The sequence below is a fragment of the Mirounga angustirostris genome, unplaced genomic scaffold, assembly GCF_029215605.1.
Source record: "Mirounga angustirostris isolate CCGP_5_RB_7025 unplaced genomic scaffold, mMirAng1.0.hap1 SCAF_6, whole genome shotgun sequence".
Lineage (NCBI taxonomy): Eukaryota > Metazoa > Chordata > Mammalia > Carnivora > Phocidae > Mirounga > Mirounga angustirostris.
Genome location: NW_026991714.1, coordinates 87,171,953 through 87,187,051, shown reverse-complemented (window position 1 = coordinate 87,187,051; position 15,099 = coordinate 87,171,953). Strand labels below are relative to the sequence as shown.

The 15,099-nt window shown below is 41.2% G+C and overlaps 1 protein-coding gene across 4 annotated transcripts in view; it reads right to left on the bottom strand.

The window, feature by feature from the left end:
- Positions 1–494: 494 nt before the first annotated feature.
- Positions 495–15,099, bottom strand: part of TAF5L (TATA-box binding protein associated factor 5 like) — a 33,274-nt gene continuing 18,669 nt past the window's right edge. For 3 of the 4 annotated variants that reach the window (XM_045877859.3, XM_064594650.1, XM_045877860.3), the window contains 2 exons: positions 11,110–11,834; positions 495–4,649 (listed from right to left, as the gene is read on the bottom strand). In XM_045877859.3, the coding sequence (XP_045733815.1) occupies positions 3,852–4,649; positions 11,110–11,834 (1,523 nt within the window). In that variant the 3' untranslated portion in view covers positions 495–3,851. The remainder of the gene's footprint in view (positions 4,650–11,109; positions 11,835–15,099) is intronic. The other variant, XM_045877861.3, reaches the window with a different exon arrangement.

Below are 15,099 nucleotides of genomic sequence, written 5' to 3'. Positions count from 1 at the left end.
TTCTGCCCACTAACACAATATCTGATTATAATAGATACCCACATATTTAATATAAAAATATTTCTTTAGGGGCACCTGGGTGGCTCAGTCGTTAAGCGTCTGCCTTCGGCTCAGGTCATGATCCCAGGGTCCTGGGATCGAGCCCTGCATCGGGCTCCCTGCTCCACAGGAAGCTGCTTCTCCCTCTCCCACTCCCCCTGCTTGTGTTCCCTCTCTCGCTGTGTCTCTCTGCCAAATAAATAAAATCTTTAAAAAAAAAATATTTCTTTTAGGAATTTCAGAATCATGGGAAAGTATCTAAGTTGTCCTTTAATGGGTCAAACTGGCAAGGAACATTTGCATTCCTCAAATTCTATAATGAAGATTTTCTGTTTATCATAAGGCAGTTTCAGACTCATTTGGTTGCTATGTAGGGGTCAATAATATGAATCCTTGTTGTGGGCGGGGCATAGATATAATGGACACTTTTCTAAAACATGCAACTGAAAGACAAGTTGAAGTACAGACTAATCTTTTAATCCATATATTTAAATACCAATCTGGGCAATAGCAAAATTAGAAGCCTACATATTCAATGGATTTTTTTTTTATACAACCAAGACATTTTTAATATATGAATAAAACAAATGAAAAGCTAGTAATCACAGCTATCCTTAGAAGCTGGATCTTGAATATAAAAACTTCAAATTGTTTCCCGTTTCATCTAATTTCTTACTTTACTTTATCTCAACGTTCTCTTTCTTTTGGCCAGTGTACTGCTGAATTGAAATTACAGTCAGAGTTTTCTGAGCCTATCAGCCTAAGAAATTTCAGCTTTTTTTTTTTTTTTCTGCACCTTATACACATTGCAGAGATTTATCATTGTGGTTCAAAATCGAGTATTTTCAAGTTTCTTTTAGCCACATATTGTTTAAGTTTGTTCTTACCACCAGTTCCTGATCCCGCTAGATTTTGCTGACTTATTTGGCAAAGGGAAGCATGAGTCTTATAACTATTGCCAGGAACATTTAGTTACTAGTAACCTCAGGTCACTCTTTACCTGGTACTGCGGGAATGAAGGGACACACGAGCCTGTGGAAGAACTCTGGAGCCAGACTTCCCAGGTGCAAATTCTGGCTTCATTGGATACTAGCTGTGTGACCCTCTGGCAAAGTGAGTTAATCCAACAGGGCCTCAGAATCCTCATTTGTAAAATACAGATAAAAGTGGCATTTATCTCACAGGGTTATTATGGAGATAAAAGAAAAAGTTAATTTTCATAAAGCTCATGGAATGATTTCTAGTAGATGGTAAGCACTATATATATGTTTGTTAAACATTCATATTTCCTTTTTGGAGGTTTTTTTTAAAAAAACGAACAAAAAACAAAAAACATTTTTCTATTATCAGGGCTATATCCTCCAGCTAGAACTTGAGGATACTGAATATAGATCCTCCTTGTAACACATCCAAGACATGTAACCATTCCATGTTGGACATAGATAACAGAGCTTCTCTGGGCTTTAGATTTTCATCTACTAAATGGTAGTATCACCAGTCCTGTCCATCTCTAGCTCTGAAGAGAAAATAAAACAACACAGAAGAGCAACCTGAAGAGTCTAACTATGTTCTTATGCACCCTTGTGGCCATAAACATATATACATACCCCTTACGATATTTCTAAGATTCTGGGGAAGTTGTGAGGGGTATTCTATAAAGTTAAATTATCCCACATTAAAGTCAGTTCAAAGAAAGAGGCCAAACATGAAGATCATTAAGAGCTTGAATTCAAATTACAAAAGTATATACATGATTGATAATTTGAAGACTGACCAACCCAATACAGTTTTGTGTTTAATCAAAAAAATTTTGTATTAAAAAACAAAGTCTTTCCAAATCATCCCTAGTCAGTGGTATTTTCACTCCTGAGAATGATTCAGCCCAATTTAGGGATTTTATTGTTTCTAGCAATATACCATAGAATTTAAGAGTTCACTTACTACAGGTAAGAACATACTTGAATTCTATCTGACCTTCACGGCACACTATGTGGAAGTGGCTGAGGCACTAATAGATCCTTCTTACAATGTTTCAAATACATAGGTTTTTATGAATAAGAAACACTTATTAATTAGAATCTTGGGCTCAAGTAAAAAAAAATTTTCACATAGAATTCTAGAGTCTTCCTTTAATTTCCTGATAATTCTTGGTGTTCTTGTATTTTGGCATCATTTAAATTTCTGAACGAGTCCTTTATCTGGAATTGCTCGAGAAACAGTTTAAGTTAATTAAATAGCACAGTTCTTATGCCCCTTAGAAATTTTATAATGGGGTCATTAAAGAAAACTGGAAGTGGGATCTTCCCAAATTACTCTAGATGGTAAAATATACATTGTCTCCTGTTAGCAACTGGTAACCTTGGATGTATAAACAGTATTAAATGTTACCAATAATTCCTGCGAATGCCAAGAGGAAGCACGATTCAAAGTTAGCTGAACAGAATACAGGAACGGGTGGGAGTGTACCTGTGTTGGGGCTAGTCTGGCCTACATGAGTGGCTATCATCCTGAAGAGAGGTGGGCTGCACACGTCACCCCAGGCCGGGCCACACACCCGCCTGCCCTCACAGTTTAAATGACATGACAACACTTTTTTTTTTTTTTGAAACTAAATACATTTTAATAGAAAACAAAATACAAAATAACTCTTTTCAGAAAACAGAAATATTTAATCCTTTTTCCACGAATTCGAACTTGCTTTATCCTCAAAGCACAGTTTTAGATGCGTGCGTGGGTACTTACGATTTGTTTCACAAAGTGTTCGTTAAACTGCTATTGCAATGCAGGAGGTGGGAGCGAATGATGGCAGGAGGAAAAGACACTGAGCGAGCCACACCTCCGGATAAATGGGCATTTGGAAATTTCACATCTTCTAATTCTATCTTTTGCCCTATCACTGCAAATTCTTCTCATTTCTTTACCACCATCTGTCCTTCCCGGGGAGAGAACTGTTCATACAAGTGCAGCCATGAGGAGACTCTTCCACTCCCACCGTCACTGCCAGAGCCCAGAACTTTCTCAAACCCACCCACCCACCCACTTCTAGACACATGTCAGCCGGAGTGACCCATCGTCACCCAGAAAGTTTCCCTTTCTCCCAAAACACTGCGCTACCAAATTCTCTGAATTCCCTGAACCTCAAGATTCCAAGTATCACAGCCAGTGCCAGGAGTAAAACCTGAAAGACGAGAGCAGAGAAGGCCCCTCTGCCAGTGCTAGGCTTCCTCTTCTCAGTAATAATAATAATTATAATTATAATAATAAAAAATCCTGGTTCTCTGTAATTACGGAAAAGGAGAGACTTTTCGCCAGGATGATGCCCGCCCCCGTTCCTAGTTCCCACCCCCGCATTCCTAGGCCAGGAAAGCCCCCTTGCACCCGCCGACTGAGCAGCGGGGATCCCGTGGCACCACTCCTCGCGAGGGTGCCCTGCAACCATCCTCGGACCAAAGGCAGCACCCGGCGGCGAGGTAAGCAGCATCTCGGGTCGACACACGGGAAAATGAGACAGAGACACGAAGGTGCTCACGCGAGGACACGGGCGGGATCTCCGTAAGAGCTTGCAATCCGACCCCCCGAGCCTCTTCATGCTCCATCTCATGTCCAATCACAGCACCTTCCCCCTCCAGTCCTTCGACACGTGGGGGACCGAGTGCAGGGGAGACGAGCTCAGGATGTCTGTACGGGAGAAGGGGGAGAAGCGGGGAGTCTTTCACAGTCAGTGATTCAATCTCAATTTGTCCTACGACTTGCAACCTGGAGGCTTTCCACTACAGCCCCAGTCCGTTACCACAAAGATTAAAAAACAAAAATTAATGTTCCTGATTTTCTTGTGTGATTCCAGTCACTAGAAGAAGGTTGCAGGCCATGAACTGCACACTGAGTACATTGCTCATCTGCCCAGTGTACACACCCACGAGTTCCCCAGAGGAACCGTCGGCAGGCGCACTGCAGTAAGTGTTCCTGATGTCCCAGACGCGCACGGAGTTGTCCATGGACGCAGACGCGATCAAACTGCTGTCCGGACTGAAGGTGAGGCTGGTGATATTGTCCGTGTGGCCTCTCAGTTCTTTATAAAGGGTCCCGGAGGCCAAGTCCCATAGCTTTAGCCGCTGGTCCTCGCCAGCTGACGCCAAGTACTTACCGTTGGGAGAAAAGGCAAGAGAGAGCACGGGGCCACGGTGGCCCGTGAAGAGCCTCACCGAGTTGCCCTGTTGAGCACTCCACAGCCGGACAGTCTTGTCGGTCGAGCCTGTGGCTAAGTAGTTTGAATTAGGGTGGAATTTGACACAGTCCACATCTGCCAGGTGGCCGGCATATATTCTCAGTGGGTACGTCCGATCAAATGACCACAGCCTCGCGGTGCGGTCGTGGGACCCACTGGCAAAGTACAGGCTATACGGGCTAATGTCCAGGTCCCACACAGGGTAGGCATGTCCTTGGTACAACACAGTGTTGGTGAAACTCCCGAGGTCCCAGTACCTAATGGACATGTCTTCAGAACAAGAGAGCAACCCTGAGCTGTCTGCGAGGAACCTTGTGCTGTACACTGGTCCACAGTGTCCCCGTAGTATCTTCATCTCTGTGCCCGCATTGTCATCCTCATCATCCTGGGGACAGTAGGGGGAAGGGCGGGTGGCAGAGAGACACACAAGGGAAAAATGTTTAGTGGTCTGCCATGACAACCAAACAGTCCAGCAAAAAGAAAAAGAAAAAGAAAAAGAAGAAAAAAAAAAAGCCACTACTTGGGAAATAGCATCTGCCCAGTAAACGACAGCGGTCTTTGCCCTGAAGGTCAACCCCAGGAAAACAACTCATAATTGCACAACTGAATAAAAAGTCTCCTGCAACTTACAAACTGTCTTCCTCAAATTCATCTTCCAGCTACGACTGTCAAATTAAGAGTACACAAATGTGAGGCTATTATTACACAGTAACGACTGTAGACCTTACTGTTAGGCTGAGCATAACAGATTTCAAAGGCTGCTTAAAAGATCGCCCACGCTGACTTCCATTGTTCATCCTGATAGACATCATTTGGAAAGATTTACTTCTGAATTTACATTAAGTTCTCAGATTCTTTTATTCTGTGGGCCTGTCTTCATCTGTTGGTTTTAGCTGCTTCATAAGCCACATTGCTCCCTGTTTCTACTCCACTAAGAAAATTCCTGGCACGTTCATTACTCTCATGAGTGGGGTCAATGATGAAGGCAGACATGGTCTCACTTCAAAACTAATACAAAACCCCTGCAGGAGGTTAGCCAAAATAAAGCCTGGACATATCAGAACAAATAGTAAACCAGAAAGGTGCAGTTATCAATAAATGACACTCACACCTTGTGACCAGGCATAAACTGCCAGTGTCCAAAAAGAAAAAAGATGAAGTTTTAAAACTCTGACTTTCTAGAGGGTCTCAAACATTTTCCCAAGCGAGGCATGGGTTCAGAATGGCTTTAAACAAAGCCAAGTGACTCATGGGATTCTTGGAACTAAATTCCTGTGTGTGGGGACAGAAAAGAAGACAGCCACTCAGGGTACCGAGGGGGAAAGTCCCCTTCCCACCCTCTTTCCCACAAGGACAGTATCTCTGTTCAAAATCCATTTTCCCTTCATTCCCTCACAGACAAGCTTTTTAACACTACAGCGGTCTCTATTCAAGAATTCATAGATTAAAATGGGTTTTAATTAAACACCAGAAGAATGAGGAGTAACAAGAATTCTAAACCAATCGGCTTTGTTAGCTTAGATATAAATATGTCTGTGGGCCTTAAGTTCTTGTACAGGAAAATGGCATCTTTTTAACTTCCTTTTGAAAACTATTAAATTCAAAATAAAACAAACGCCTTCAATGTGTACAGATTTCAGAAAAAGTTAAGAGAAAATAAACACTGATGTCCATGAATATTCAAAATGGCTATTCCAGACACTCGACGTTAAAAATACATAAGCATTTGGGAGCTTAACGTTCTACCGAGTGTTACCAAGAATATTAGTAATTTTCCTTTCAAAAGAGGTTATGACAACACTTTAAAATTTCAAGGATGACTCATTGCTGTACACCAGAAAGTTTATATAAAAACTGTGGGAGCAAAAAACGACCCCAGATGAATTACCCTTTGAAAGTGAGTGATGGATTAAAGGGCACGTTACCATCTCTGAGGCTTAAGTGGTCTTCATTTGGAGCAGGAAGTTAGGGAAGCAGGTCTTCAGCTCCTTAGTGGGGACCTAAACAGCACGCTCAGAGATGGGAAGAGGAGGGTGCGCCAGGAGTCAAGCTGGCACTTCCCAGGGGTCTTGGTGATTGTCCTGAGCAGGGGGGAAAAGCGCCTGGTTGACTCTATAGACCAAGAGATGGGGAAACCAGAGCATTCCTGCTGGCTATCGCTATCAGCTCTTTGCCAGGACCACAGCTTAAAATAACTCAGCCATATTTTCTTCCGTGGCTCAACCCAGTCCCACAAGGGCCTCAGCACAGTCGAACTAAAACTCTGAACAAGCAGCTGATTCACACATGCCCAACCCCAGATTCTCCCTTTCCTTCCTTTCATGCTCACAGGACAAAACCCCAAACTCCCTACAATTGACTGAACACCCTACAGTAAGTGGGCATGCATCCCAAATAGGAATTTTTGATTTGTTAAGTATATTCGTGTAATAATAAATCATACTATGTACATTATAAAACATGCATAAAGTAAGAAATTTAAAAATAATAGGAAGAGTAAGTATAAAAAGACCTTCAAACATTATCTTATGTACCCCTGTGCCATAGTTTGCTAAGCCCTGCTTTAGACCATGAAGGCCCTAAAAATCTCAGACTTGTTATGGATGTCTGTTCCTGGAGTAGGAGGTTCAGAGTGCCTCGGCTCACACTCCAGTCTTTCCTAACTCGAGGGTACCTTCTGGGGTCTGAAATTTAGCCTTGGGCTCTTCTCCTAACATCAGCTGCCAATGGAACTGAAAGAAGTTAAATCTGGCTGGGCTTGGGAGTAGGTTAAGACTTGGAAGCAAGAGGGGGGCTGCTCTCTCCAGGAGAGATGACAATGGCCTGAACTAGAATAGAAAAGGTGGCTATTAGCGAGTTGAGCTGAACATGTGCTGTAAGTGTAAAACACACCAGATTTCCAAGACTTAGGAAAAAAAGGAGAATGTAACAGATTTCATTAATAATCTTTTAATATTGCTTACATGTTGAAATGATAATATTTTGGCCATTATTGGATTGAATAAAATACATTATTTAAATCAATTGACTACTTCTTTTTACTTTTTTAATGTGGCTAATAGAAAAATCAAAGTTACAAACATGGCTCACATTATATTCTTCTAGGCCAGCACAGACCTCCACAACCGTTTTATACACAAATCACAGAACTGAATATTATACAACACTGACTTCTTTACTTTTGGAACTTAGAGACTGCTGGATTGGGGGAAGGCAGGCTCACTAGCCAGTACATGAACCGAGTACTGTAGTGCTGGGCTAGGAGGGCGGGAGGCTGGCAGTGACGAGGGTGATCGTGTACACATACCTGAAACGAAGAGCAAATCCTTGATTTGGTATCTGTGGTTTTGCCATGTTGCTCAAATATTAGAAGTACACAGTTACCAATCAACAAGGGTAAAAGTTGGACCTCATTTCCAAGTCCATTTAGTGTGGAACAGAGGATGGAGGGTCTCAGACAGGATAGAGGCTACGGGTCCTGGTGGGAAGAGGGACACTGCTATGCCAATTAATAGCTTTCCAAAGGTTAATCCAGAATCGCTTCTCGAACTTTTGGCTAAGATCAAGTGTAGAACAGCTTTAAGCTGCAGATCTCAGAAGCTACAGGGCAGTGCTGTAAATCCAGTTTTATTTGGCTTAATAAATAGAGAAAATTTTATGCCCTCATAGAAGCTTTTGATTACTGTTTTTGACTTTTTTATTTTATTTATTTATTTAATTTTTATTTATTTATTTGACAGAGATAGACACAGCGAGAGAGGGAACACAAGCAGGGGGAGTGGGAGAGGGAGAAGCAGGCTTCCTGCCGAGCAGAGAGCCCGATGCGGGGCTCGATCCCAGGACCCTGGGGCCATGACCTGAGCCAAAGGCAGACGCTTAACGACTGAGCCGCCCAGGCGCCCCTGTTTTTGACTTTTTTAAACAGATATAATTCACATACTATAAAATTCATTCTTTTAAAAAGTATAATTCAGTGGCTTTTAGTATACCCACAGAGTTGTGCAATATCACCATTATCTACTACAGAACATTTTCATCACCTCAAAAAAGAACCTTTTACCCATTAGCAGTCACTGCCTATTTCCCTGTCCCCAGTCCCTAGCTGCCATCAATCTACTTTCTGTTTCTATGGATATGCCTATTCTGGATATTTCCTAGAAACGGAATCATATAGCATGTGGTCCTTTGTGACTGGCTTCTTTTATTTAGTTAGCATAATGTTTACAAGGTTCATCTACAACATAGCATGTCTCATGTTGCTTCATTCCGTTCTATGGCATAATAATATTCTATTACACGGATATACCACATTTTGTTTATTAATCAGCTGACTGACATTTGGGCTGTCCCCACTTTTTGGCAATTATGAATAATGATGTTCTGAACATTCATGTACAAGTTTTGGTGGGGACATATGTTTTGAATTCTCTGGGATATATACCTAGAAATGGAACTGGTGGGTCTGGTCAATATTTTAAATACCCACTATTAAAACATTTTATTCACTAATTTATGCAACAGCTGTTGCTTCACAAAGATTAAGGCAGAGGCTGCAAACTGGCTTTTTAATTGGGTTTTCATGTACTTTTGTACTTCCTACCATCTCTTTGATCCAGGTAGCAGTAAACCGTTTACATTTACCTGCTTGGCTTCTACAGGCATGTGAATTTGTGACCTCTGCATTAAGAGTTTCTATTTTAATTGTGAATTCTATAAGGAAAAAAAAAAAGTCCAAGTTCTCATTGAAGAAATATTAAAAACTAACTACCAGAACTGAGTTATATTTTGCTTTTCCCCAAAATGTTCCTTGTCAGGAACAACAAAAAACAAAAAGCAAAAAACAAACGAACAAAAAAAAACAAACCCCCAAACACCCCAAAAAACCCAAAACCAAACCCCCCTCCCCCAAAAAACCCCCATTAACAACAAAAACTTTTGTAAACTGCTGTAACAAAATGGGTGGGGGATGTAGAAATCCCAAACAGGAAACCCCTTGACAACATGGTAAGAAGATCTCAACTTTAGTTCTAAAATGAAACAAAAGTTTGTTCACAAGGAAAGCAGTACCTTTATACTGTAGCAGAATCTACAGTACTTTGTGGATAATGGCGAATACACCAGGAAGATACTTAAACAAAGTATCTTCTTTTGGAGTGGAACAGCACCTCCCACTGGAGCTCTCGTCTCACCAGTCCCCGAGCTCCCTTCCTGGGGCCGCTCCCCTAGCTCAGGCCACCATAACCCTAGCATACCCTGTGGTGCCGTACAGCTATGGGTCTTAGCCCTCTCAGTGCTAGCCAGATTGAATTTCTTTCACTTCCTGGAATTCATCATGTTATTCTTCACTTCTGGGTCTTCAAATGCATACCTCCCAAAGCCTGGAAATCTTCACAGAATAAGTTACAGAGCTAATTTTCAGTGGTAGCCAGGGTAGAAGGGTAGAATCTTAAACATTTTTTTTAGTCTAATGTTCTTTCCTTCTTTGTATCTACCTTTCTATCTTTGCTATCTTCCTTTATATTAATTTGTAATGCTGAGAATACTCTCCAAACACAATGTCATCAAGCTAATAAGGTCAGTGGAAAAATATTTTTCCTTGTATTTACAGAAAGTTGTAAATCAATGATGGCAGTGTCCTTCAGTTGTATGTGAAGAATGCTCAACAGGCTATAATTATCTCCTAGGAAAATTTTAAAACTCAAATACATGTGCAATAAAAAAATTTTGGAGGGTACTATAAAATCCTAGAAATCAAAGTGTGTACATTGGAATGTAGACCTTTTACTCATCACAACAAACTCCTCTAATTATATTGTCTCAGTCGCAAGAAACAAAAATTCAAAGACCATGCTAACTGGAAGGTGACTAAGAAAACAAGAATAGGAAGAAAGGGCTTATTTTATGCATCCAATATTCTTGGTATCCTTATCACCCATGGAAATTAACTTGAATGTTGGTGTTTTTTTTTGTTTGTTTTTTTACTCCTTTATTTTTTAACCCTGTGCAAAGAATTTTCCATTGTAAGTAACCTGAGGCAGAGCTACCTGAATTTCAGTGGTGAGATGACAAAAATATTCTAGCTTCCAGCTTTTGTGGGCCACTCGCAGGGAAAGTTAACTCTGTGAAGTTCAATTTTCTTTCTCTTTGTGCACATGTTTTCTAAGGCAGTGATTCTCAGTGACCTGAAACTCACGCCACTGGGCCTGCCCTTTTCAGTAACCATGCCAAATCACTACACTGATTGATGGATAAAAGAGCAATTATACTTTCTGTGCACTTTTCAAAATGGGGTTTAGGAACACCCTGGAGCACATGAAGCCAGAGGACGTGCACTGGCCTCAGAGAGGCTGGTAACACCCAGTGTTGGTGAGGGTGAAGAGCAACCAGCGTTCTTGTTTACTGTTTGATGAGGCTGGGAAGTGACAATACTCATCACAATTTAAAATGCAGACCCCTTGACCCAGTGATCCTACTTCTAATTGTTTATATTTGCATAAATGTACCCACACACACACCACACACACACACAACACACACACTGTAAATCTCAGTATTAGCTAAAGGTCTTTAATTAGGCTTAGCAATGTTATCCATATTCAGACAGTAATAAATACTGACCAATCATTAATCATGTTCAGTTAATGTTGTTAAACATAGTTGTCATCTCTTCCAAAGTTAGGTATGAGCAGGAATTCAGTGGCTACAGGTTACATGGGTATTAGTCTGGCTTTAGCTATACGATGGAGGAATTAATGAAGTCCATTCTCCACAAGAGCTGTCATGTTTGGTAAGAATTCTAAGCAAATTAGTAAGGCAGGTGTAGGGAAGAAAAATGATATTCATACCTCCTCCTCCAGAATGTCACAAGCCAAGTGGATGCGGGACACGTCTACTTGATGGGGTTCTGATTTTAACTTCTTGGATCGTAAACTCCACAGTTTTATACAGGAGTTGTCAAACCCAGCAGCAAGCAGCTTGCTGTCTGGGGAGATTTCTGCAGTGTTCAACAGCTGCTCTGTGTTATAGAAGGCATAGAAACAGATGGTGGTGAGGGAAGGAGGGCCATCCTTGACGCGCTTAATGCTCTCCTGCAAGACCTCCAGGGCAGCCTCGTTCTGCAGAATAGGGGCGGGCATGTCAGTGGGCTCTAAGCCGCTGCCCTCGCTTCGAGAGGAGTTGCCACTGGCATAGAGCTGGTAATCTGTTCTCTTGGCAGGCTGCACGTCAAGATGGATATGCAAGGTGAGGACCTTGCACAGGGCGGTGTTGTTGTCACTTTGGAGGTAGCGGATAAGGTAGTTGTAGCTGTCTTCCTGGAGACGGACCACGTACTTGTTATCTAGGAATGCTCGAAGCTTGAAGTTAGACAGGATGTCCTGGATGGTTTGAGTGGTCTGTAGCTGCTCAATGACATCCTTCTGGCTAGCGTTCTGCAGAAACATTCCATGGAAGCGGCTGTAAAAACTTTCCACTGTGCTCTTCGGACTATTCTGGACCAGGTTGAGATGGAGGTAGACAAAGAGAGGATAGAGGAGAGGCATCACTTCGTGGCTATGCTGGGAATCAGAATCTATAATGGAAAAAAGTGAGGGCTTTATAATCTGTATAATTTCAAAGAATAATGTGGCCCTCCTGGGGAGCCCACCATCACACTACACATTCTGGTCAGGACTGCTGATTGAACTAGAAGCCCAACATAGAATTATAGAAACTCAAAATCCAAGCCTTTTGACTGAGAAGGAAGAGAAGGGACTCTGAAGTCCAGCGAACCTGGCCTGAAGTCGGCCACAAATCAGGAATCTGATGCCCAGAGAGGTTAAGTGACCTGCCTAAGTTGTCACAACACTTCAGGAGCTTGTCCCCAGGTCTTCAAGGTTCACTGTTTTCCCCAGTACATTAGTGTTCCTCCAACTGGGGAGCACAGACCTCTGAGGGTCCTTAGATATATTCTTGGGAGACTATGAGTTCTTCCCAGAAACTTTTTAGTTGGATAATTTTTAAAAACAATAAACACAGGCCTATTCATAATTATCCGGCTGGTCCTTAAGCAAGTATTGACATACGACTTTAGTGCTCCCTTTTGTTTTGTGATTACTTTGGGCCTCCATCATCCAACAGTATTATCAGAGTACTTATTTAGTGAGTTCATTAACATGCCTAGCTACCCAGGCTGGCACGCCCTAACACTAACATGATAACACTCCCCCAAAATTGTCCCGTATCTGCCAGTGTAATCATTTTGATTATGTTGGCTAAAAAGTAAAACTACTCTTTTGCAGTGATAATTTACAAACGAGACATTTTTCACGTCCTTAAGACTAAACCATTTACTAATTTGAGACTTAACACCATGCAACTATGTGACAAAGGATGTTCAAAAGTGTCCAGCTTTAATTGCCACAGGCAAGGGAGAAAAGCACAGAGGTGTATCTGACGCCCATATGTGAGGGCGGAGGGAGCTGTGATGGCGCAGAGGTTCTGCAGGTATTCAGCCACAGGGTGAGCAGGGGCAGCAGGGCCGACGCAGGGCGCAAGCGCCTCGGGAAGCTGAATGCAGACTAGTCTGTGTCACAGCCATCAGGACCGGCCCCATGCCTATGTGGAGCAGCAGGTTAGTTCTGGCAAAATCTATGCATTATATTCACTTGCTGTTTATTTGGCTCATGCACTTATGGAGGCTAGCAAACTTTATTGCTTTTGTGGTTTTGCTTGTACTTGATTTGTAAATGAGTTTCGGTTTCATACAGAAATATAATAACCATAAACGTTTTTATATCTTGTGTAACGTTTGTACATATTTAAGTAAATTAATATCAAAATGCTTTAAGTCAGCATTAGTACTTCTGCTAGCATTTTTTTTTTCCCTTCATGAAAAAGAACCCATACACGGCTCAAAATCAGGAATATTACATTAGGGAATCTTGCCTCCCTAATTTGATGATAAATGATACCAGCATGCTATCTCTGCTTAATACCCTATTTCACTTTATCACAGGTGAATTAATTGTGTAATATGTGCATTTTAGAATAAATGTGTCCTTACTCAAAGACATATTTAGAAAAGGAACTTAAATTACAACGATGATTCCAATAAACTTAAGACTGTTACCCAGCCACTTTGGGCTCCTCATGTCTTCAATAGGCCCAGAAGGGAGTTATGGTGCTGGCTGGGGTGACTGATCCTGACTACCAAGGGGACATTGGACTGCCAGTCCACAGTGGAGGTAAGGCAGAGTATGTCCTCAATACAGGAGATCCCTTAGGGCATCTCTCAGTATCATTCTGCCCTGTGGTTAAGATTAATGGAAAACTATAAAAATATAATCCAAGTAGGACCAGTAATGGCCCAAGACTGCAGAAATGAGGTTTAGGTCATCCTATCCAGTAAAGAACCAGGACCAGCTGAGGTGTTTGCTGAAGGCAAAGAAAATGCAGAATGAGTAGTGGAAGAAAGTAAATACCAGCTATGAAGTATGTGACCAGTTACAGAAATGAAAACTAATTATTTAAATTACCCTCCTTATTTTGTTATGAATATGTGTGTGTGTGTGTATTTACACATATCTTTGTTTTCTTCCCTCTCTTGTTCCCTTATCATGTACATAAGTTATCCTTACTTCGTACCAGAGTAGTTAAGTGTTGTTAACTCTACACCATAGTATTTAAGTTACAGGATATCAAGGAGAAGAGTAAATCACCTAAGGATTTTGCTTTTTCTTCTGGGGAAGGGATTCGTGCATTTTTGGTTGTACCCAGGAGAGCTGTATCATGTTAGTTGGATTAAAGACCTTGTTAATCATCGTTATTTGGAGATTAAGTATGGTTTAAGGAGATAGATATGGGTACCAAATTGACAGGGGGTAGACTTGGGGTGGTTAATTCTGTGTCATGGCTGGGCCACAGTGCCCAGATACTTAAACATTATCTAGATGGTTCTGTGAAGGTATTTTTTAGATGAGATTAACAGTTAAGTCAGTAGACTTTGAATAAAGCAGATTACCCTCCATAATGTGGTGAACCTCATCCAATCAGTTGAAGGCCTTATGAGAACAAAGACTGACCTCCCCAGAAGAGGGAATTCTGCCAACAGATTCACTTTGGGTTTGAGTTGCAGCTCTTCCCTGGGTCTCCAGCCTGCCTTCCTGTCTTGCAGATTTTGGACTTGCTAGCCTCCATAAGTGCATGAGCCAATTCCTTAAAATATATCTTTCTGTATATACATCTTATTGGTTCTGTTTCTATGGAGGATCCTAATTCAGATTTTGGTATTTCTTTAAATGCTGTAATTCTTTGGAAGACCTCTGGAAACTTTTTTCCATAAAATACTAATGAAAAAAACCAAAACCCCAAAAACTCAACCCTTACCAATTAGACTTCCAATATATTCTACTGGGATGAAGGATTGTTTGCAATTCCTTAAAATCTTAGTATTAGGCTTATTTTTCAAAATGAGAGGCATTTTAGTTTAGTAAGTTTAGAAAACAAAACAAAACAAAACCCAGCCACCAAGAGATAGGGCTGCACTACTTTAAAACTTAGTGAAATTCACTGTTGTTTCAGCTCAGTTTCAAAATTGTTTAATTGTTCTCTCTTGTTTGAAGAAAACAGTGTATCAGGTATAAAATAAAATCTGGATCAACATATTCATTATGTGGAACAAAGTAAGACTCACATAAGACTTAACTCTCATTTTTAATCTTGTTTCCTTGAAATCGTAACATATACTTTATATTTTACTGAAAGTGTATTTGCTTGAAATATATTTTTTCTAATTTCAAAAGTAACATATCCTCTGAAAAGTGTGCTTTTCCTTCCTTCTATCCATCCATCCACTG